At 40.9% G+C, this 24663-nt stretch overlaps 1 protein-coding gene and 1 pseudogene across 2 annotated transcripts in view; both read left to right on the top strand.

Moving 5' to 3' along the window:
* NPDC1 (neural proliferation, differentiation and control 1) overlaps positions 1-23817 on the top strand; it is a 195604-nt gene extending 171787 nt beyond the window's left edge. For both annotated transcript variants that reach the window (XM_089675058.1, XM_089675059.1), the window contains 7 exons: positions 1723-1812; positions 6083-6208; positions 7892-7958; positions 9536-9620; positions 15016-15095; positions 15192-15291; positions 18399-23817. In XM_089675058.1, the coding sequence (XP_089531184.1) occupies positions 1723-1812; positions 6083-6208; positions 7892-7958; positions 9536-9620; positions 15016-15095; positions 15192-15291; positions 18399-18473 (623 nt within the window). In that variant the 3' untranslated portion in view covers positions 18474-23817. The remainder of the gene's footprint in view (positions 1-1722; positions 1813-6082; positions 6209-7891; positions 7959-9535; positions 9621-15015; positions 15096-15191; positions 15292-18398) is intronic.
* LOC149463518 (U2 spliceosomal RNA) lies at positions 4398-4515 on the top strand (annotated as a pseudogene).
* Positions 23818-24663: the final 846 nt, after the last annotated feature.

Below are 24663 nucleotides of genomic sequence, written 5' to 3'. Positions count from 1 at the left end.
TGCCCCTCTGGAGGTCCCTCAGATGGGACAGTTCTATCCCATACAATTGGGACACTCCTTGGTATTACTAGGACACTTTTAAGTTTATCAAGGTGCAGGGGCTGCATGGAGTCAAGCCTGACTTGTGGAAACCGAAGACTATCTACAAGGTGATTAGAGCCAAGGACATTATGAAGTCTGTTCAAGACCTGCCTTCAGCCACCTGAAAGGTGGTCTGGAGGAATGTTTCTTCAAAGAGACTCACCAACAGGCACAAGGACTTGGCATAGATAACGATCCAAGGGGGGTTGCCATTCAGGACATTTATGCTTGCCAGGAATCTGAGCACATACAGACACTGCCCTTTTTGCATCATCCAGAAGGAAACTGCTCTGCACATTTTCTGGGAGTCCCCCTTTTGCTCAGGACTTGTTGGGGGCCTTGGAACCAGAACTCAAGGACTTTGTTCCACATGCAGCCATGTGCTGTACAAACTTTTCTTGGAACTTTTACTCAGGAGGACATTGATGGCGCCTGACGGGTGCTTTGTTGCTTCAAGGACGCTTTATGGTGCGCCAGGAAGCTCCTCATCCCCCAGAGGGAGAGGATGCCCATTGTGGACTGTAGCAGACTGGTCCACAGTCTGCTCTTAGACCCCGCCCTTTCCCCCACTGTCCCTTACGTGTCCTTGTCCTTTCAATAAAGCTTTGGGCCTGTGAACTCTTTTTTTTTTTTTTTTCCCCTCCCTCATCCCTCTTTCCTACTCCCATCACATCCATTGCTTATTGAAGTATTTATTTGTAATGTTTGAAACATTTTGTTGTGCATGCCATGGTTTATGCTGTGGTGCTATGTAGGACGTGTGGGACAGGGGTCTAACCCAGGCACTGCACGTCTGACAACGTGTTACTAGGTACTCCGGTGGAACTTTAAGGGGCCACAAAACGGTTTCAGGGTAAGCAGCATCATGCATGACATGATAGTTCGAGGAACTTTTGCTCCCCGCGTCATGTTAGGCATCGTACTGCAGGGTGAATGTATTTATTGTATGATTGAGACTGTATTGTTATGTGGTGTATTTATGCGCTGTACCCCAATTAAGTACCTTGTTTTTCCATTCATAACTGAGGCATAGTAAAGTGTGTTTACTATACTTCAGTTTATGAATGAACGAGAATTTATGTACAGAGCTATTGTCCATTCATTCTGTGCTGCTGAGGTTGCAGGGAAGGAGATTGAGTCCTCAATCTCCTCTCTCTGTCTCAAAGGTGAGATGTCAGGGTTCTGTTTACACCCCTGATATCTTACAAAAGCCCCTCAATGGAGCTCCTGAAGAATTGTAAAAAAATAATAAAAAATAAAATAGTAAAATAAATAAAATAGCATGGTAAAAAAATAAAAAAACTACTGAAACCAATGGTGGAATTACCAGAGTCACAAAGATTGCACTGGTGTTCTGCTACCAGGTTCTAAGGGAAGGGCCCCCCGGGCTCGGGCTGTTCAGTCTAAATTGCCCAGGCCTATTTTTTGTCCCAGTCTGGCCCTGTCCAGAAGTACTGGGATTCCAAAAGGACAGCTCCTGGGTTGGAGCTGCAGTAAAGGTAAGCATTGGATCTATGGTGGGATTAGTGGTTTTTCTTTCATGGCAGGTTCTCTTTAGACGGTATATGATATATAATTTTTCTTAATGTTTGTGGGTTTATCCTTTTCTCCTTTTTGACATGTTTATTTTTGCTTTTGCAGTGGCCTACAACATTCCAGATTCTGAAATTGACTACCTGGCTTCCATGTTTCAAGAGAAAGAGCCGCACGGTGTCAATTTTGCTGAACATGGTAAGTGTAACATTGTATTGCCAACAGTGGATCACCAATATACTACAGAGCCAGCACCTGATGGGACAGGGGCCCCTGACCAGCAGACCATAAACCTCCTTTCAGACGAGTTCAGTGATTAGTCTGTCACAAGTACTTCATTGTCAGCCGCCTGCAGCCAGTTGTGTTAAATGACCCATAAAGTGACAAACACACTGCAGCATCTTCATGTCATCATGTTAATGGCCTCAGGCCGGGCTGTATGAATATTCACTGCTGGCTTGTGCCATTGTCATGCCTCAGTGGGCTCAGTGTCCCGTTATTGGGACACCCAGGTACAAGGCTGAACATTGACATCTCTGAGTACTTTGCACTCTGAGCCAGAATAAAGGGCATGTCTTCTGTTTGCAATATGTTAAATAAACGGTTTTTCATAGTTGAAGCTGATATTTCAGATTTGGGTTGAGAAGCATCTCCCACCGGATTATACAGGCGTACCTTGGTTTACAAACGCCTCGGTAATGTAATTTTCAATTTATGAATGAAAATCCATTGAAAATAATGCCTTGGTTTCCAATTTTGTTTCGCAATACGAAGCAAGTTTCTCCCAGGTTCCACCTGGGAGGTTTATAGGGCCAGCTCCGTGCCTTTAAAGTGCACTTTTTAAAGAGTTATGAACAGATAAGACCCTTTTTTTTTTTTTTTTTTTACTTTTTTCTGACCTCTGGAACGGATTAATTGATTTTCAGTGAATTAACTAATTTTTTTCACAATGCAAAGCAAGTTTCCCCAACGATAAATTGCGCCTGGGAGGTTTATAGCGCCGGCCCCGTGTGGAAGTGTAGGAGCGGTTTTTGCATTGAGTTTTGGAGCCATTCTGGAAATTTTTAATCATGTCCCTGTACAGTATTTATCCCTTTAAAGTGCACTTTATAAAGAGTTTTGAACAGATAAAAGCCTTTGTTTTTTAACTTTTTTCTGACCTCCTGAACTGATTCATTGCTGTTCAATGCATTCCTATGGGAATCCGCCTTTCAGTTTACGAATTTTTTGAATTCAAAGCGTCCCAGAGAAAGCATTAAATTTGTAAACCGAGGTACATCTGTATATCTCAGACCAGCAGGGGCATTGGACACACACTTTGCAATCTGATCACACAATCTCCTTTTTCTTCTGTCCAGTTCATTAATTAAATGATCATTTTATTGTTTTTTTGTTTTTTTTTGTTTTTTCTTACGGTTTTCTGGTTAAAAAAAAGGGCCTCATTCACAAAGGCATACCTATCCGTACATTTGTTAAGGGCCACCTTTGCATGCATTGGATACACAGGTGTTCCATGCATCTGCATGCAGGCAGTCCCATTCATATCTATTGGGATATAGCAGCTGACCGTGTGCATTCAGGGACACATACCGCACCTTCAGGCTGTCAGTTTGGTACAAGCAGCTGTGTTTGTGCAGCCGCTGCATCCCAGTTGACATGAAGGGGACTGCCTGCATGCGGATGCACTGAAAACTCGTGCATCCCATTTGGGCAAAGCTGGCTGATTGCACGGATGTACACATAAGTTCGTCTGTATGAATAAGGCCTAAAGCGATGGGATGGAATTGAAAATTCAGATAATTTGTAGCCCAATAGCTCAAAATATGGAGCAGTCAACACAGTTTGACACAGAAAATGATCAGCTTATTGCAAGTGAGTTTACCATTCAGTAAAGAGATGGAAGAGATGATCTCCTAGATTGTAAGCTCCAAGGAGCAGGGCCCTCCTATCCCTCTTGTAGTGAACTGTATTGTTGCTGTATTGTCTCCCGTTATATTGTAAAGTGCTGAGCAAACTGTTGGCGCTATATAATCCTGTATAGTAATAATAAATAATAATAATAATTGTATGGTGACTTGGTGTGTGTGTGTGGCCAAAATTAGATCTCCCAACAACCATGCAATGTTAGGGCCTACCTAATTGGATGTAACTTGAATTGATTGTTTGTGAAGGCTCGTGTACTACATTGGTAAGTGTAATATCAAATTGTACACATAGATTGTAAATGTGTGTGGCCAGCTAAAGTTTTTTGCACCTAAATTCTCGTTTTTTACTACTGCCATAGCTGTTATGAGATCTCCCTCTTTGTTATACAGTAACAAAAGTGAGATTCCTGTAAAGCTGAGGGCTGAGTTAATAGTTCCATTGGAATCCTTGAGAATTGATAGTGTATCTCCAGACAAAGCTTTTTTGTGTTGAATAGAGTGGAGAAGATTTAGATCCTCTGCCAGGATTATATTGTTTGCTTAGGAGAGTGGATAGGTAGTGCTGGAACCTAGGGTTGTCCTAATCTTATGGCTATCCAATAGTGTTGCTGATGTTTCACTAAAGTTTTAGTATGTTTTAAAATAATGGACAGCAAACTATAGCATGGACATGGGTATGCCAATGCACCAGACTGAAAGGTGGCGTAAGGAATACGTAGGCCTTTGCCAGAATACAGATGCAGATGAAACCACATCTCCATTAGTCAATAGATCGTCTTGTGACTACCAACTAGCTCATACATGGATCAAAGTTTGGCCAGTCCCTGCTGAACCAGCTGACTTTCGATTCATGTATGGTCGGCTTTATGGCCTTTTGGCTAAGATCAAGTGTAGTATCTGTTCTTATCAGTGTCCAGTAGGGGTGCTCCACCATCATTCCTGCTATGCGGGGATGATTGGTTGTATAGTACCCCTGCTGGTAGGATGGGGGTCCTGATGGTTAGTACAGGCTGGAACAGAAACCGAGGCACCCACAGGCAGTTGGGGCCCGGGAGTAATTCCCCCTGGAAAACCAGAGGGGCCCAGTTCCTCCTGGTTTGAACAGATCTACCTTGTCTGGCCAGGGGCCGGGGAGGCAGAAAGTCTGCGGAACAGTGCCCCCTGAGTGGTCGCCTCAGGGGTGCTCTTAGTAGCAGATGGTGATGGGATCCCACGTGTGAAACGTGCCCATGGTCACTGTTCTAAACACTTTTTCTGCACTGCGCCTTTTAGGGCTAGGCCTTTTGGCTAAGTCCAGGGCAATTTTTATGCTACGGGGCTCAGGGCCTAGCCAGTGCACAATTGCACGGCCACTTTTTTATTTTTTGTTCAACTTATTTTTATCCCACGTTTTGTCACTTTTCACTTATGTGTGTGTTTTTTTCCCCACGGATGGTAGGGTGTGGGTCCTCGGGCCTACCCTGAAGTCTAGGGGGAGGATGTGTGGCCTTTTGGTTCCTTCCTGCCCTGTCCCTAGGGTGGCTTCTCTTTGGGAGAGCCCCCTTACCAAGTACTTGATGGCTGGTTTAGGCTAGCCACAAGGAAAGGGGTCCGCCAAGCCTTTTGGCTAGGTGGACCACATGGGAAACCTAGTCCCTGTCAGGAGCTTCATGCCCCGTTGGATCAGGGTAGAGATCCTACCCCTTCGGGGGGTGGACAAAGCACACCCCTAAGTGCACTTTTTTGTGTTGGTTTTGCACTAGCACGTTTTTTGTTCACTTACGGGTTTTTGTTTTTCGCGCTTCCGCGGACTTAAAAAAAAAAAAAAATGGCCGGCTTTAAGCAGGCCATACATTATGTAATTTTCTTTCCTTCAACCATGGGTTGAAGAAAAGAAAATCGCTTGATTCCCCCATCAACACAGTGAGTGTTGTGTTCTTCTGGCCCGGAGTGCATGTTACTTATTTAGACATCCATTTGTTGTTTTCTCAGCCTTAATGAAGGGGGTGTTTTTTCTCTTTTTGATCTTCTACTTGATACTTTAATGGAATAAAAGTGTATTTGGATTAGTAGTCCATTGTTGTGGCACTTTAATCTTAGATCTGCTGTTATACATTACAAACTCGAGTTGTATTGTTGTCTGTGTTCCCACTGAGAAGATTTCCCTCATTTCCTGTACTGGTAACAACTCTCGCTAAGTTGAGGAAGAGTTAATCCAACCCAACAGGGTCAGAGACCACAATAAAGTCCCAGCAGAGGTTCTACACTTCTCTCACTCTGTAAAAAAAAAAAACAAAATTGGCTGTAGTTGTGCTTTCAGCACTCATTGTTGACACCCCTGTTTTAAATGACTTCTCCTTTCAGTGTTTTGTGTGGATCTGCCTGGTGCATGCTCTTGAAATTTATAACCTATTTGCATGCTTTTGTTGCAAGATCGTTCATATAAAATAATTTCCCAATGCCTGCCGCCAATTCCTCTCTGCATAGTTCGCAAACGCCAAGAAACCAAAGTCACCCCTTTTTGTTTGTGATTTAAAATGTGATTTTTTTTTTCTCCTCTGCAGTCAATGCCACACCGTCCAATCCTCCACCTCCGCCCAATCCACCAGTTGAAGGACCGTCTGGCCGAAGTAACAGTCCAGGCTCACCTAAAACTACCCGAAGACCTCCCGGTGACGCACTGTTATTAGGTAACGCATCAAAGAATACACCAGATTTTTTTTTTAATCTCTCTGGGACCCTGACTGCGAGCTCCCTTTGTGAGTTCCCAGCTCCACCCAACCTGTGAAACCATTTAAAGGAACACCCCCTACCGATACTACAATTTATTTCACTTCAAATGAGGCAAATGGAGTTTAGTTTACTATGTCCACCCATAACTGAAATGACTTATAGTTGCAATTTGCCCTACAGGCCATGCCACTGACCCCCCACATGTTGATCCTTTTGGACAGAGGGTGAGGGAAGTGCTTAGTGTATAATAACACCCCCCTCTGCTCTGTGCTTTTCATGTTTGATTCTAAAGAGATTGCAGTTCATTCATCAAACAGCAATTGTCTTGCCCCATGCTGAACCTCTGTTGTTTTGTCCATGTCTAAAGTCAAAGGCACAGGGTGCAGGAAAGACTGCTGGGCCACACAATAAAGCAATTAAATCTGTTAAAAGCCAAGAGAGCTCTCTGATTGGGATACAATAGTCCCAGCAGAGAGTCATTCCCTGCTAACCACAGGTGCTCATTACTCCACTTGCTCTGCCACTTCTGACTTCACATTAAACGAATCTCAGGGCCATTATACAGCAAGCACAGTGGAGGACAAAAGAATTTGTTACCTTCTTTTGTAAAGTGCATTGATGGCCATATAGCATGAGACCTACCTGGCTACTCAGCATGAGAGCTGGGTGATTAAAGGGAACCTGTCCTGGGAGAAATACAAGGGCTGCACTATTTCTAAGAATGCTGCCTGGCTGTCTATGGCTTCAACACTTTTTGCATCTGAACTCCTGTATCTGAACATCTTTCTTTCAGTTCAGTATCACAGAAAGTACTATAGCCACTGGATCAGCATGGCAGGTAGGCAGCATTTTCAAGACGTGGAAGTAGCAATGGCAGCTTACTGGCCAGATTCAAGAACAGTGTCAGTCCCTGTTGCTGTTAAGTCGGCATGTGATTAAACAGGGTAAAATATTGGTCCCTATCACTTTTGTCACTCCCCCCCCCCACTTCTCTGTCCCCAGTAAGTTGGTGCCTGCTCTTTTCTCCAACCCTACTCTACTGACGTAAAGCAGATCCCACATCTAATATGACCACCACCCAGGTCAACTGGTGGAGGTTACTCTGCAAATACTGACTTTCTTATGGTTGATATTTGTATAAGTGCACCATTCACCCTCAAAAAGTATTTAGGAGGAAATCGGCTCAAAGTCAGAGCAATAGATGAGGATCCAATAGAGTTGGATTCCCTGTGCACTCAAAAAAAAATGTAAATAAATTAACCTACACTAGCAGTATGGATCGTTTGTGCACTTAAATCATGTAACAGATTCACTTTTAGCAGATACCATGCTTCTATCTGATTTACTGGGTTACTGACCTAGAATAAGCATGCAGCCAGTGAAGTTGGGACTTTTGATCTTCATACTTGTCCCAGTTAAATATTGTTGCCACATGATCAGCATAATAGTCAGACAACTAGCATTTTTAGAAGAAGGCCAGCAACGGCAGATCCTGTATGTTTTTCAGCGTATGCCTCCTTCAAATTCATATGCGATGGAATTAAAAAGATGAAAACAATAAGGTGAAAATGTATACCGACTGCTGGAGTACTTAAATTGGAGCCCTTCATTAACTTGTTCTTCAATCTGTGTCTCGGCAGGTGTGGTGGTGGCCTGTGCCCTGGCCGGTCTCACAGCTTTGACTGTTGCTGGTGTATGTTGGTGCAGGTAATGCCTAATCTGTAATAGAAGTCTGTTAAAATGTATGTCAAGGGGGGGGGGGGGGGGATGTGGTACTTCTCTGCAGTACATACGAATGTCTCCATGTTTTTACCTTTAAAGACCATGCAAGTACAGAAAATACGTGTTGATGTACCAGAAATAGACTTCACTCCTAAATTTTGTTGTAGTTTGAGTGGTGTCAGCCCTGCCCCGTTTTCTGCTGAACTACTTAAAGGGGAACCACCTCATGTGATCACCACAAATCAAAAACTCTACTTAATTTGTTTTTTTTTTAATATTCAAAGCAAACTCCCCCACCCGTGTCTCATTGCTTTATTTTGCTGATAAATCACTTTGAAGAACACCCCCTAGCATTTCTGGCCATGGCCATCTTAAGTAAGGGCAGATTATTATTATACAGGATTTATATAGCGCCAACAGTTTGCTCAGCACTTTACAATATAAAGGGAGACAATACAGCAACAATACAGTTCAATACAAGAGGGTTAGGAGGGCCCTGCTCCTTGGAGCTTACAATCTAAGAGCAGATGATTAATGTAGTATTTACTTCCTGGAATCCATCTGCCCTTAGCCTAGGCATGCAGGCAGGAGAGTGTGCTTTACCCCCTCATCCCCTCCTGAAGACTGCTGGTATGTATAACATCATTTGCCTAGGCATGGAAACCAGGCAGTAACTAAAGTCATGTAAAAGAAAAAGGTTAAAATAAGTAAATAAACTTTCCTATCTATTTACTAATACCAGCAGTATAAGGATTCAAATAGTCAATACTGACTAAGAGGGTGAAGTTCCGCTTTAAACCCTCCCATTAGCTCTACAACATAGATACCAATTGCTCTGTATGAGTGAATCGATCCTTGAAGCATCACACCGTAACATTCCAATTCAGGGTACAAGTGTATTCCAAAGACAAATTATTTACAGAGCCAACAGGTTTTAGGGGCTGTATTCCTCCCGGTCCTCAGGGTGTGAAGACCAAAAGGTAGTAAATAGGAGAAGTTCATTGTTAGGGTTTACATACACTTTAAATATATGCAGTCTACTATATAACAATTATAGGGAAGTATCCATGTCATTATTATTATTATACAGGATTTATATGGCGCCAACAGTTTGCTCAGCACTTTACAATATAACGGGAGACAATACAGCAACAATACAGTTCAATACAAGAGGGATAGGAGGGCCTGATCCTTGGAGCTTACAATCTAGGAGACATAGTAAGCAAATGTCCCTCATATTTCAGCACAATCCCACATGCTGGAAATTGTCCCACACCGCATTTTGTTCTGCAGGATAACCCAACAGGCGGGGGAACACTCGTAGATTTCCAATGATGCTGCCATTTTATTCTATTGCAGCAAAGTGTCCTCCTAATTTTTCCAGGAGCTCTGCATGTTCCCAGCAGCAAGTAGTTTCCAACTTCTATCATTCTAGTGCAGATTGTAAAAATGACAGCTGCAGTCTGGTTGCTAATACAGTATAAATAATTTCTTTCTGGCCCTGGGGCCTGTGATTTCACAGATTTTATATTTACATGTTCCTTTTTTTTTCTGTCTCACAGAATGCGCCGAGACATGAAATTGGCGGAGAAGACAGATTATCCGGCCTATAGACAGTCACCGCCTCCTCCGTATGAAAAAACATCGGTATGTTATAAATTACAATAAAATGACTGGTTCACATAAAGTTGTATTGTATCGGCTGCTATATATACAGTATATGCTGTACATTCTGTATGTAAATATAAATACATATATACAACAAAAGGCATGGAGATATCTGCTTGCCCTCAGTTATGTCAGCACAAATCCCACTGTGATCTTGGACCAAAAATGGACATTGGATGCTTTGATCCTTTTTTCTACTTTATAGAAAAGGAAGGGATTTTTCCCACTCACAGGGATATTTTTTAGCAAGTGGAAAATGTCAAATGCTTTGGTTAATGTAATTTTTGGTTTGCGAATGAAAATCCATTGAAAATAATGCCTCGGTTTACAAATTGTTTTTTCAATACAAAATAAGTTTCCCCAGGATGCATTGCGCCTGGAAGGTTTATAGCGCCAGCCCCGTGCCTGTAAAGTGCACTTTATAAAGAGTTTTGAACAGATAAGACTTTTTTTTTTCTGACCTCCAGAATGGATTAATTGGTTTTCAATGCATCTATGAATTTTTTTTTAATCATGTCCCTGTAAAGTATTTATGCTTTTAAAGTGCACTTTATAAAGAGTTTTGAACAGATAAGACTTTTTTAAAAATTTTTCTGACCTCCAGAATGGATTAACTGGTTTTCAATGCATCTATGAATTTTTTTTTAATCATGTCCCTTTACAGTATTTATGCCTTTAAAGTGCACTTCATAAAGAGTTTTGAACAGATAAAATACTTTTTTTTACTTTTTTCTGACCTCTGCAATGGATGAATTGGTTTTCAATGCATCCCTATGGGAAACCGCGTTTCAGTTTACGAATTTTTCGCAATACGAAACATCCCGGAGAACTCATTAAATTCGTAAACCGAGGTACGCCTGTATGTCTTGAATAAAATGTTGTGTAGTGAGTTTGCGTATATTTTCTTTCTTATAGTTAGGTGCTAAAAGCAATTTTAAATAGTTTTGTCATTTTTTAGACTGGTACATAAAATGTTCATATTCCTAACTGCTGTGCTGAAAAAAAATCCTTATGTTTACAGAGTTCAGTAACTCAAGCTTACAATTTGAATTAAATGTAATCGCTTAAAAAACAAAACCATTAAAATAAAATTGACCTTAAACCAATGTAACAGTTTCCCCTTACAATATGAAAACTGGGTGCATGTAGAATTATTAGGTCATCCTCTGGTGGTCATTCAAGTTTCAGGCAATGATTCAGTTCTGTAATATTTTTGGTGTTTGGGTCAAATAAATTAAAACTATCATTGTTTGAAGTTCTTAAGGATTACTTTTGCAGTTTTCTTTCTTTTTTTTTTTTCTAACTCTGTATTTCTTACACACCTAAGCCCTTTCCACATAGGCGGCAATCTGTGGTAGATCACTTTTTGGAGGGAGGTAGAGCTGCAGTTTGTAAGCGTCCAAGAGGTGATATTGACAGCTTCTATATATATATATATATATATACAGTGGGGATCGAAAGTTTGGGCACCCCAGCTAAAAATTTGTATTAATGTGCATAAAGAAGCCAAGGAAAGATGGAAAAATCTCCAAAAGGCATCAAATTACAGATTAGACATTCTTATAATATGTCAACAAAAGTTAGATTTTATTTCCATTATTTACACTTTCAAAATAACAGAAAACAAAAAAATGGCGTCTGCAAAAGTTTGGGCACCCTGCAGAGTTAATATCTTGTACTGCCCCCTTTGGCAAGTATCACAGCTTGTAAACGCTTTTTGTAGCCAGCCAAGAGTCTTTCAATTCTTGTTTGAGGTATCTTTGCCCATTCTTCCTTACAAAAGTCTTCCAGTTCTTTGAGATTTCTGGGCTGTCTGTCACGCACGGCTCTTTTAAGGTCTATCCATAGATTTTCAATTATGTTGAGGTCAGGAGATTGTGAAGGCCATGGCAAAACCTTCAGTTTACGCCTCTTGATGTAATCCCCCGTGGATTTCGAGGTGTGTTTAGGATCATTATCCATTTGTAGAATCCATCCACTCTTTAACTTCAGCTTTTTCACAGATGGCATCAAGTTACCATCCAAAATTTGCTGAAATTTTATTGAATCCAATTTTCCTTCTACTCGTGAGATGTTCCCTGTGCCACTGGCTGCAACACAACCCCAAAGCATGATTGATCCAACCCCATGCTTAACAGTTGGACAGAGGTACTTTTCATTAAACTCTGTGCCCCTTCTTCTCCAAACGTACCTTTGCTCATTCCGGCCAAAAAGTTCAATTTTAACCTCATCGGTCCACAGAACTTGTTTCCAAAATGCATCAGGCTTGTCTATATGTTCATTTGCAAAGTTCAAACGATGATTTTTGTGGTGAGGACGTAGAAGAGGTTTTCTTCTGATGACTCTTCCATGAAGACCATATTTGTACAAGTATCTCTTTATAGTGGAATAGTGTACCACAACTCCAGTGTCTGCCAGATCTTTCTGGAGGGATCGTGCAGTCAAACGTGGGTTTTGAATTGTTTTTCTCACAATCCTGCGAGCTGTTCTGTCTGATATTTTTCTTGGTCTTCCAGATCTTGCTTTAACTTCCACTGTTCCTGATGACTGCCATTTCTTAATTACATTCCGAACAGAGGATATTGACATCTGAAAACGCTTTGCTATCTTCTTATAGCCTTCTCCAGCTTTGTGAGCGTCAACTATTTTCAGTTTCAGTTTTCTAGACAACTGCTTAGAAGAACCCATGGTGCTGATTGTTGGGGCAAGGTCAGATGAGTCTGGGCATTTAAAACCTTTGAGATTGACATCACCTGGTCTTCCCAGATGATGATTGAGAACAATCTATGACACTGGCAGGTCTCAGCTTGGCAAAGGGGGCAGTGCATGCTATAAATTCTGCAGGGTGCCCAAACTTTTGCAGACGCCATTTTTTTGTTTTCTGTTATTTTGAAAGTGTAAATGATGGAAATAAAATCTAACTTTTGTTGACATATTATAAGAATGTCTAATCTGTAATTTGATGCCTTTTGGAGATTTTTCCATCTTTCCTTGGCTTCTTTATGCACATTAATACAAATTTTTAGCTGGGGTGCCCAAACTTTCGATCCTCACTATATATATATATGTGGGGGGGGGATTTCCCTTTTTTTTTTTTTTTTTTTTTTAACCTCAGTGGACGGGTTTAACAGGAGGCTGAGGCATGTGTGCAAACCCCTACAGCTGTCATTGTAGGCTTTAGGTAGGTGGTAGATAAAAACGCAGATCCGGCCACCTGATTTTGCCTAATGTAAAACCACAAAATGTTTTATTTTTTAATAGAGCAAACCCTCATGTCATGTCAGGATATAGCTAATTCATGTCAGGATATATCTCAAGTGTTTTGGCTTCAGACAAGAAGCTACTCTTGAATAGTCTGTTGACACCAGTCATTGGTCATGTGACAAGGTACCCGAGCCGCCATGGATGGGCCCTGTTAAAGAAAAAAGTAATTTTCTTAGCATGCCTTCAATTCAGTGTGCAGATGCTCATGAACTTCAGATGAGAGTTCCCATAGTCCAGATGGATCTGGAAACACTCTAAATCAGTGGGCAACTTCAGATGGTCTTTCCGCCAGATCTCAGAAAGGGTAAATGATCAGGATTTGCTGTTGTCACCCCATACAGTGGGACTGCCAGCTGCTTGTAAAGCCTCTTCTCCTTCTTAGCTTAAAATGGTTGTAAATCCTTACATTACCCAGTGAAGTGATGATACATAGAGATGAAGCATACATTGTACTTGTTTATCTGCAGTATTCACTTCTCTACATTCATTCAAAAGGCAGAATTTATAAAGCTTTCTGAGAGTTCAGAAAAAAGAGGGCGGAGATCTGAAATTGCACTCGGCAGAGTGAGGAGAACTCTGAGAGCTGATTGGAGGGAAGAGACATCCCCCCTTCCATACAGCTCACAGAAACAGAGCTGAACCTGTCAATCTGCTGGAGGTCATTCCCCGTCACCATTGTTTTTACTCTTGGTGTCTGGAAAACGCTTCAGAAGTAATTCATGCTGATAGCAGATGAATGAAGCAGCAGACAGGAATGACACTTAGTGCTGTTATTGAGTACACACTATAGAGGGATAGGTTCATATTTCATGTCTGAAGTTTACAACCACTTTAAGCAGAAATGCTTGTGTAAGCAGAACATTCCTGGTTATGGCTGAAGCTGATCCAAGAATGGCTGTGTCTGATCATTTGATGTCTGAGACTAGCTTCCGATTACAGATCCACTTTAAATTGCAGCTATGCTCGGGTTTGAAAATTAAACTATGTTCATCATCTTCTGTGGATGGATAATTGAGGAGCAACAGAAGGGCTGAAATGTTTATCTTTCCTGGTGCTGTAGTGGTCTCCTCCTAGTGCTGCTCAGATAATCAAGCCTAGATCTTAGGGCTCTATGTACATGGGGCGTTTGGAAAACTCCTTTAAACGCTGGATACTGACTGCTGGAAAACGTAGGTTAAAAAAGTCAGTTTAGCCGCGTTTGCATACCATGTTTATGCACGTTTAGAAGCGTTTTTAAAAGATAACCTCAGGAGACCTTCCCAAATGCCCAGAATGCACTGAAAAATAGTAAAAAATTAACTATTTCAGACATTGTGAGAGGAATAGAGAGAGCAGTATGTGCTGAGATGACCTGTCTTTTCTGGTTGTATTCACTATGGATCCCATCATGAGCATAATGCAGCATTTTCTACCATTTTTTCCTTCACACGAAACCTGGAACTGACTGCACTGGTGTGCCAGGTCCATTTGAATACATGGAAAACACTTTGCATGCATTTCTGATGATTAAAAAAACTCTGGTCAGCATCTGGACATGGAACAATTAAAAAACGCTTCTAAACGCAACCGTTTATAAACGTGGTTAACCACGTTTACATGCATTTGCAAGCATTTGGCGTTTTGTAACACCAGTAAGATCTACTCCTGAACACAAGTTTGGTGCGTTCAAAAAAACGACTGTAAACTCAACTGCCTGTAAACGACATAGTGTACATGGACACATAGGAAAACATTAGGGAGAGTTCATGGGCTGCTGAAAAAAAACGCTGAACAGCTCCTGAACGTCAGTTTAGGAGCTGCAGTGTACATGAGGCCTTGGGTCACAGGTTCTTTGCTGAAAAGGAAGATCAGCCAGTCTGCGCTCCAGTCCCTGGCATCAGCAGTCATCCCATGACCAAGTGCCAAGGCATTCAGTAGTGTGTCCAGCACTAAAAGAAGGGGAGCATTTTTTCTTGAAAAAAAATTTTATACCTTCTGTTACTTTTGACTCTTTCAACCCGGTATCCCCGATATTATAATAGCATTAAGGGATGACTGGGATCCGCTTTTAATTTATGAGCAACACGTCTCCCTCCCATATTTAATTCTTCTTGTTTTGTTTGTTTTCCAGCCTGGAGATAAGAAATTGGCTCAGAATGCTCAAATGTACCATTACCAACACCAGAAACAGCAGATGATATCCATGGAGAAGTGAGTGCTCAGAAAAACTAATTTAGAATGTGTTTGTTGGGGAATGCCTTCCAGTATTGGATCATGTCTATATTAAATCTTATTTATTTTTTTAAGAAATAAGGATGAGCTGAAGCACCCAGATTCAGCCGTCACATCAGACGAGGAGAATGAAGATGGCGATTTCACTGTATATGAATGTCCCGGATTAGCCCCTGTGAGTACTTTGTAAATTGTCACATAGTTCTGCAGCTGGGTCAGTTGAAAAGTACAAAAAATTTTTAGTGAGCTGATCTCACTTTTTATTGTAGCGTTTTTCTGAAATTTAGATGTAATTTTTAGCCTTTTTTTTCACTTTTGATTTGCAATATTTTTGTTAATGTAATAAATATAGAGATTTTGTTAATGAGCCAGTATATGGAGCTGTCAATGGTTGAGGGCATTTTGCATATGCAGTATTGTGTATTTAGATGAGCATTTCTGCATGTGATTACCCTTGTGCATTTTATATTTTGTTCATTCGCTGTGGAAAGTGAGGGAGAATCTCAGAAAGGCGATTTCCATGGTGTAAATGCTTGAAAAACTGTATAATACCTGGGGGTTGGGGGTCTGTTTGTAACAGTTTTCACCCAGGATTCATGCAGCTTCCATCCAAGATTCACACATTTTATATTTGGGTTTGATTGAAAAACTGTGTGAATTTTAGGTGAACGTTTTGTGAATCATTTGTAAATAGATACCCTGTGTTTTGGGACATTTACCATTTAAAGGTGCGTACTTAGCACAGGTAAATGTACACACATTTTTTAAAAATGTAGCTATCTGTATAGGACTGATCGTGAATTCTACATGCTGCCAGGTAATTTTAATTAATCCCCTCAAAACAGCTGTTGAGATGGGAAGACTCTGCATAAAGTGAGGTTGATATAAAACTGGAGAGTGCACAGTCTGGTGCAGATCTGCATAGAAACCAATCGGCTTCCATTTTTTTATTGTCAGAGCTTAATTGAACAAGCTGAAATTCAAAGCTGATTGGCTACAGATTTTGTACTCTCCAGTATTAGTAAACCATCCCCAATAATTTGTACTGCGGAAATAATGTAGATGGTCAGTGCAAACTTCTTCTGAAAATGCTAGCTTCTTGGCTGTCTCTGGCTATAGCACATCACTGACCCCAAGCAAGCATGTGGCAAGTGAAGTAGGTGCAGTGGTCTGCATGTTCTCTCTATGTCAATGATTCAAAAAGTACTTACAATGGTGAGTTAGCATGACAGCCAGGCACCTAGCATTTTCCGTAAGTGAAGTCCACAGTGGCAGCCTTTTTGTTTCTCTCCTCTTTTCTTTAAAGGATAAGTTCACCTTTTGGACAAAAATAATAAATACACATTTTTTGCAGGTAACAAAATGTGCATTTATTATATTTGTCCAAAGAAGCCTGTAAAGCATTGCATCAGCGATCAGTAGATGGCTGATGCCATGCAGGTCTCCTGCAGACCTGTCAGAATATCTGCTAGCTGTACGGGATGTACGATCAAGCAGACGTTCTGACAGGAAGCTTCAATGAACTACCATAGTGCTCCACAGCTCCGTGGTAGTTAATTGAAAACTACAAGCCCACAGACACTAAGGTTGTTGGGACATACAGTTCATTCATTCACGGAAGTCCCTGAATGAATGACGTGGCTGTGTGTGTGGAGGTTTGCACGGCTGCGCTGTTTTCAAATCTGACAGATAGCATGGGGAGACTTCTCCCCATATTATCTGTCAGAGGGAGAGGGGCGGCGGGTGTGGCTGCAGCTATGGGAGCATATTTCATATTCCACCCTAAAAAGGGGTAGAACATGTAACATGTTACAAAGGTGAACTTATCCTTTAACACACAGGTGCCAAACCGGCAGCCCTCCAGCTGTTGCCAAACTACAAGTCCCATGAGGCATTGCAAGATTGACAGTTACAATCATGACTCCCAAAGGCAGAGGCATGATGGGACTTGTAGTTTTGCAACAGCTGGAGGGCCGCCAGTTTTACACCCCTGCTTTAACACATTGCTGGATATACATATGACCACTGGGAGGGCATTTATAATTTGTATGTACAGATATGGAATTCACAATTGATTAAAATTGAATAACAATAATGGAGTAACAAGTGAATGTCACAATAAAAACTGCTTTCAGGTAAGCAGTACGTTGACAGGTCTGGATGTGCGCTCCCTGAATACACAGTCCAGCTTCTCCTTACATGGATAAATTCACCCTGGGTCAGATTAAGTCAGTAATCCTCTTTCACGCGCATCGTATCATTATACAATTTCCCTCTGCATGGAGCGCTGTGTTTCTTGTGCGGTGTGACATTATTGGATAAAGGGACAAGGCTTTGCTGGCTCTGTGACTCTTGCAGCCTGACCCAGTGGGATACAGTCCCTTTACAGAGCGAAGCCTCCTTTGATGACACTTGTCACAAGGTAAAGTGCTGCATTCACAAAGGCTTAGCAGGAGGGTGGCGGGGCGAACTGAAGCTCTTCATAGGTGGCAATGACTGCTTGCCAAGAAGAAGTGAAGGGGGAACTGCTTCTTGTTCCTATTTTGATTCTGAAGGAGCTGTCCGTGCAGAAGCATTCAGTCCATGACCGTATGCAAATAATCTGACAGGCCGGTTGTACACATGAAGTCGATTGATGGATCAACTTCAGTACAACCAACGTGCCCTTAGATGTACAGGTTCAGCAGGGGTTCGATTCATCTATGGCTGGCTTAAGAGATCTCTCTAAATCAAGGGGATAATCCCTCTGGCCATAGATGGATTTGATCCATCAATGGGCAGGATGTTGTACCCAAGTTGATACATCGATCGACTTGGCTACAACCAGCATGTTGGATTTTTAGCATGCAGTTATTCCCATTGGCTATAGCCACTAGCAGTAATCACTGTGTTGTCCCTCCGGGAGAACACAATAGCTCCGCATAGGGCGAATTTCATATCTGCAACCTGAGGTTGCAGGAAGGAAAATTGATAATCTGTAGCCGGCTGTAGACAATGTTCATCAGTAAAGGTCTCCCTATTGGAAGATTTCCCATCACCTCCCATTCCTGTGACAACTTAAACATTGTGGATTTTCCATCACTTTTTGTATTTTCAGAGATAATTGTCACCAGGACAAATAGGTGAGGAGACACAGACAGCAATAAAAAAAAAAAAAGCTTCCCTTCCTCTATTGACTAAATTTAAATTATTTACCTACACCTAAAGTGATAGATAGGTCTGCTATATTGTGTATAAACCCAATTCTATGGAAAATATAACAGAGCCTTTTTATTTTTCCAGACAGGAGAAATGGAGGTGAAAAACCCACTTTTTGATGACTCAACTCTCCATCACTCCTCTCACCATCCTCATTAGCAACCTCCACCTCCAGACTTGAACACAAAACCAAAATCCAGTTCTGAAAAGGAACCTTGTGAGAAGGGAACTACAAAATTCCAACGTACTGAGATTTTCCTGAACACGGTCAATTTTTTTTGGCCATAGGACTTCTTTCCAGCCAGCCCACTCAATCGACGGTGATAAATTAAAAGACTGTTATATATATATATATATATATGATGGGATTGTATTTTGTCTGGATACTGAAACTCCTTTCCTTTCACTGTCAAGTATTTCCCTTGCTGAGGAATGAAGGATTCTAGAAACCTGCAGAGATTTTGATTTTCTTCTTTCAAATCACTCAAATCTAACTGCTACCTTGATCGTCCCATTGTCATTGTGCTTCACATATACCCATCCTCGAGCTGACGTTGACTTATAGACAAATGCAGAGTCAGGACTGAAATTAAATCCTCCAATTGCAAATATATATATTTATCAGTTATAATTAAAGGAAGCTGCAGATCTGCCTTCCTTAATATACCTTTGCACTTTTATATGCCTAAATATTGTGTATGTATACATATACGCTGTATCCGTTATTTTCCGTTGAGTGGCGTTCCACCATCACTGAGACCAGTAAAAAGGCTTTTATTACAAAAGTAGTCCACACCCATAAATGGGAATAACTATACTACTGGAAATATTGTGTGTATATTGTTGTATAGTATTACAACTAAAATACATTTGTGAGGCCACGGTAAGCCCATGAAGAGCATGCCTGCACAAGGCTTGTGGGATTCCTAAATGTTTTGGGGGTAGTTCTGCTAGAAAAAAAATAGGCCACCACCAGCAGATCTTAAATATTTTTTGCTCTTTTGCATTATGGCGTTCTGAAAAGTCAGCAGGCATCCATCTCTGAATATACATTCCGTATACGTATCCCTTCATGCACCAAGAATGCCCGTGTCGCAGAGGGAACATATCAGAGCTGCTGGCAGACTATGAAAAGTCAGGTTAAGTCTTATTATGAGACTTTCAATCCAGGCTTGGCTAACATAGCTACTTGTGAAGGCATTAACTAACTAGGGTCAGTGAGTTCTTACTAGGGTCAACGATTCCAGGCTTGAGCAACATTACTAATTGTGAAGGCGTTAACTAACGTGGGTCAGCAAGTGCTTAATAGGGTCAAGGAATCCAGGCTTGGCCAACAAAGCTAGTTGTGAAGGTGTTAACTAACTTGTGTCAGTGAGTGCTTACTAGGGTCAAGAGGAGCTCCTTGATGTATAACAAAGGAGCTTCCCTGACCTTTCCTGGCATCCCATATAAGATCTGTCCAGCCCTAATTGTTATAGAAGCAGATGTTATTAAAGGAACCTGTCTACACTGTAGAGCATTAGTTGTGATCGAAAGCTTACAGGAAAGTGGCTTAAAGTGGCCACAAGTACAGCTGCTTTGGCTATCCTAAATTGATTACAACAGATCAACATCCAGACTAGTTCTGTAGTCTCCAGACTGAAGCGTGTATGTGTCCACACATTTGACCATCCAAAGAAGGAACCATTGTGTAGGAGTGGACCAATATATCTCAGAACAGAGATTGCATGCATATGCACCTCCGGCACTAACATCACTATCTTGTTAATACAGGCATTGGTTTGGCCTATATAGAATGGATGCATTCACTGTGCAACAGGTGCACAAAAACAAAAATGTCAAAACCGTACAATATCTGGTACAGTATCCTGTCAGCCAGAATATTTTTTGTATCCTATATAGTGCAGACTTTTTTTTCACATTGCACTTTGTGTTGATTGTTACCCCTATTGGCAGGTGACAATAATAGTCATTTTACTCTCTATTTGCACAAGCTGAGATATATATTGAGCTGTTGTATGTCTGTCTTTTCCTCTTGTAACTACCGATATGTTTTTCTCTTACTATTATAAAATATTATTATATTTTATTTAGCTTTTTTAGAATATTGCCCAAGCACTCCTATTTTTCAGTTTTGGTTGGGTAGTGATGGGCTTAACTCATTGCTTCCAGTGATGAGATCTTCCTTCTATAGTTCTCCGTTCTAAAGTCAAGTAGGATGGTAAGGGAGGCAGAGGTGGGTACTACAGGGGAAAGATCACACTGGAGTCCTTGAAGGATAAATTTAGGTGCGTAAATGTACCTCATAATCTACCTAATACTAAGAATTCAGTTTTCAGTGGAACTGGCCTTTTTTTTTCCTCTCTTGTTTATTGAGGTTTTGGTATTGGGGGGGTTGGAGTCTTTGATTCAAACTTTTCACATATAATTCAGGACTGAGCCCATGTGGTTTAAGACATTTGTAGACTGTTCAGTGTGTCACCAGAAATAAACAGACTGTTCTTGGGATACGATATTGTCAAAAAAGCTTTAATTTTTTATTTAAGGAAATGTGTTTCATTGGTGAATTAGCAACCTACTAATGCCAGACAGGTTTTCAGATTTACAGGATGACAAGGTCCCTCATGACAAACTGCACACATTAGAAAGTTGTCCGCTGTTTTGTTGACCATCTGGAAGTTTGAAAGTCTACCTTCAGCCCAAAACCTAATCTCATTTTGGAAAGGGCCATTCAAAGGGTAAATCCGCCTTTTAGGTTTGTTTTGCTGTCTTTGTCCCAAATGGTGAGTTTTCCCTGATTTCCTGTCTGCTTAGTAGGGTGTCACAAATACAGAATTGATAGGAATTCTCTCCAATGGGAACAAAGAGAGCAAAAAATAAATAAGTACATAAATTAAACTGGAAATTATTTTTTGCTGCTGTTGTTTTGCTTTTGCATTGGCTTCTGTTCCCCTCTTTTTTTTTTTGTGTGGTGTCACCTAGACAGGAAGGGAATTCTTCACAGCAGGCACACAGGCAGTAATGAAAACTGGTGTTGTAAGCCTCCCTTCCACACATCAAAAACTAAAGTAAAATCGTTTTGGCTGGAGTTGAAGTTTAAAGAGAGTAACCGAGACTACATTTCTGGACTTGAAACCTACTGATTAGCGATAGGTTGCTAAAGAGTATCCTCCATTAGCAATAATAACTCCAAAAACAACAAAAAAACTAAAGATCAATGGTAATGTACAGACTCATGGCTGCCACTCAGATTTGCCTTCACAGTGGTCAAATCAGTGAAAGATCTTTTCTGACTGGTTGAATGGAGTTACTTAACTTTACCCTCTTATAGCACAAGTTTTTCTGTTAAATATCCTTTAATATTTTATGAGATTTAATATTATTTTTACTTTGTCATTTTACTTGTTGAATCTAGCAAAATAAAAGCTAACTGACTTCATCACACTTTGGTTTAAATACATGAGACTTCCATCCTTACAGAACTGTCATGGTTGTCTAAGAAGATGGAATCCTATGTATTGGCCATGTGTTACATGTAAGAGAATAACGCTAATCCTATAATATGTTTGATTGCCTTGTCTCCAGGTGACAAATCTTTTGGTCCATCAAGTTTTTGGTGGGCCTAATGGATTCAAGTGACTGAAGGAAGAGCCATTTTGCCATAGCAGCTAATCAGAAGGCTCTATATTCTCTATATTCTCCTGCCATAAAAGGAAGTATCAGATTGGTTACTGCCAGCCACAAAGATCATTCCTTCCTCAATTAGTTGTCCTATTTATTGGTTCTCAACTGTTTTAGTTGACTTGCCCCTTGAAGGGTCAGGCAAATGTTATACTTTGAAGGGTTCCAAGTTTCTAAATGTAGAACTCCAGATTATATGCAAGTGCACATACTAAACATTTATCTTGAAGAACGAACATACTCCAGTAACAGTCCCCTCCTCCCCAGTGTGAGGACACAAACTCTTCTCCATTATGTTGGAGAAGGATTTTCCACTGGAAGGGTGAGAGGACTATCATCTATGGCAGCCCAATGCTTTAAAAGGCCAATTCCACATAGAGGTACTCTCTATTTGTAGGTCAAAAAGGGACAAAGGGTAGTATATACTCCTTGATGCAGGGATGTGGGCTCTAAGGGCACCTTCTGTGAACTTTTTTAAAGAAGCTAAAAAGGGTCCTTTTACCAATTTACGGATTGGGGAGGATAAAGTATTGACTATATTAGATGCAGCTACCAAAGTTCCCCATTGTATGCCTTGAAAGTAGCCTTAGGTAACTGTTGATGCCACCCCAAACATGAGTTTTTCCAGTGGAGGAAAATTAGAGAAGGAACATTTCTTAAAGTAGGAGTGATCATTTTGTTCAGCTTTGCCATGTTTTGGTGTTATTTTTTTTCCAATTCAACGTCCCACCTTTTTGTTTCAGATGAGAAACTGGAGAAAATTTTGCAGTGAAACAGGGAAGCAAAAATCTGTTTTGTTTTCACCAATTTTATAAGTAAACCTCTATATGTACCATAACAAAACATCACCAATTTGTTCACACAGCGATTGTGGTATTCTAAGTGCTGACTCTTTGGTCATTAATTCTGTACACACAAGGTTCAGTAAGGAATGACGATGGATGCTGGTAGGTAAGAAGATGATTCATGTGAACATCACCTATCCTATAAAGTATCACTTTTGGGTAAATATTGTCAGTCATAGCAAACATGTTCTTTGCCCATGTTTTCTTTAATATTTGGAATTGCATACAAAATGGCTTCTTGCTTTGTATTTGAACAATTGGCCAGATTAAAATGGGTCTTTGCTTTGTCCATGAAGTGCAAAGTACCAGGCAGCCCCACCAGCAACACAAACTTCACTCCCATGCAGCTCCATTTGGCTGCTGGAAGGAAAGAAAAACAGGTAATTCTGGGCTTGCGGGAGCATGTGCCTCAATCTTCTTTCTCTCACATGACAGTGCTGGTGCATGATAATTGACCACTTGGGCAACCGGTCCTGTCCTATGGGGAGAGAGTTCTTAGCTCTGTGAGCAACTTGAAAGGGCTTCCTCTCTTTGCTCCCAGAATAGAGTGACTGAAGAGTGATGGAAAGGTGATAAGCAACTGATGGGCTGCCCATTAGGTGAATCTGTTGCTTTGCGTTGCATGGGCAAAGCAAGGGTTCACTTTAAACTGACCAATTGCTCAAATGCAAAGGGCCATTTTGTGGACCACTTGGCCTTTCACAGAAGACATCTGAAAATGTATGAAGAATAAAAGGCTTTTATGAATAACTGCACATTCCAGTGGCTATGACCTAAATTTTCCTGCTGCCCACCACAGTCCAAAGCCAACTGTGGCTTTAAAACTGGACTGGTGTAAAATCCCATCCATTGCTGTACCAAAGCTCAGTGTATGGAACCTGTATGTGCAGCTATCCTTTATTCAGATCCCTCTTTAAATTGTAATTCCCTCCCTGTGTCTACACCAGTTTTATTTCAATAAAATAATTACCCGCTTATCTTCTGCGTATTGTAATTTGTATGAAGATATGACATTTCTTTTCTTTCTTCTTTTTTCATTTCCTCATTTTATTTTTATTTGGGAAGCAGTTTTGGTGTGACAGAAAAGGTAATCATTTGAGTCCCTTGGATATTTGGGCCCTAGCTGAAAGGATACGTTCACCTTCGGTAACATATTCCACCTATTTTTAGGGTGGAACATGTTCTCCTGCAGCCCATCCTTACACTCCCTCTGACAACAGGTCAGGGATCTTCTCACCGTACCTGTTGTCACTATTTGAAAAGAGCGTGACCGTGCAGAGCTCCACCCACACGGCCACATCATTCACAGAGTTCTGTGAATTAATGAACTACAAGTACCGACAGCCTTTGCAGCTATCGGCTTATAGTTCTCAGCGAACTACCAGGGTGCTGTTAAGGTAGTTCATTGATGCTTCCTGTCAGTATGAAACTGCCTGTCCATAATAGATGCAAGCAGACAGATACACTGACAGTCTGCAAGAGCCCTGTATTGCACCCGCGATTTGCTGATCATGGGTGCAATACTTTACAGGCTTCCAATGAAAAAAATAATACATTTACTTTTTTCTTTAAGATATGCATTTAATGTTTGTTTTTTTTAAGGTGAACTTATCCTTTCAAATTTTGGGTTCACTGGCAACCATGTTTGAATGATGCAAATGTGTTACTCAAAGGTACTAATCACCAAATCACCCCTTCCCCCCACACATGTAAGCAGACTCTGTGGGCCACTCTTATCAATTTTGCATACAGATACCCATTTGATCTCACACAATATGACATCTCCAATGCAAAATTTAAAAAAAACATAATGCGATGCCATA

Source organism: Staurois parvus, unplaced genomic scaffold (assembly GCF_062004578.1).
Source record: "Staurois parvus isolate SC_StPar_1 unplaced genomic scaffold, SC_StPar_1.0 ptg000154l, whole genome shotgun sequence".
NCBI lineage: Eukaryota > Metazoa > Chordata > Amphibia > Anura > Ranidae > Staurois > Staurois parvus.
This window is presented reverse-complemented; position numbering and strand designations above follow the sequence as displayed.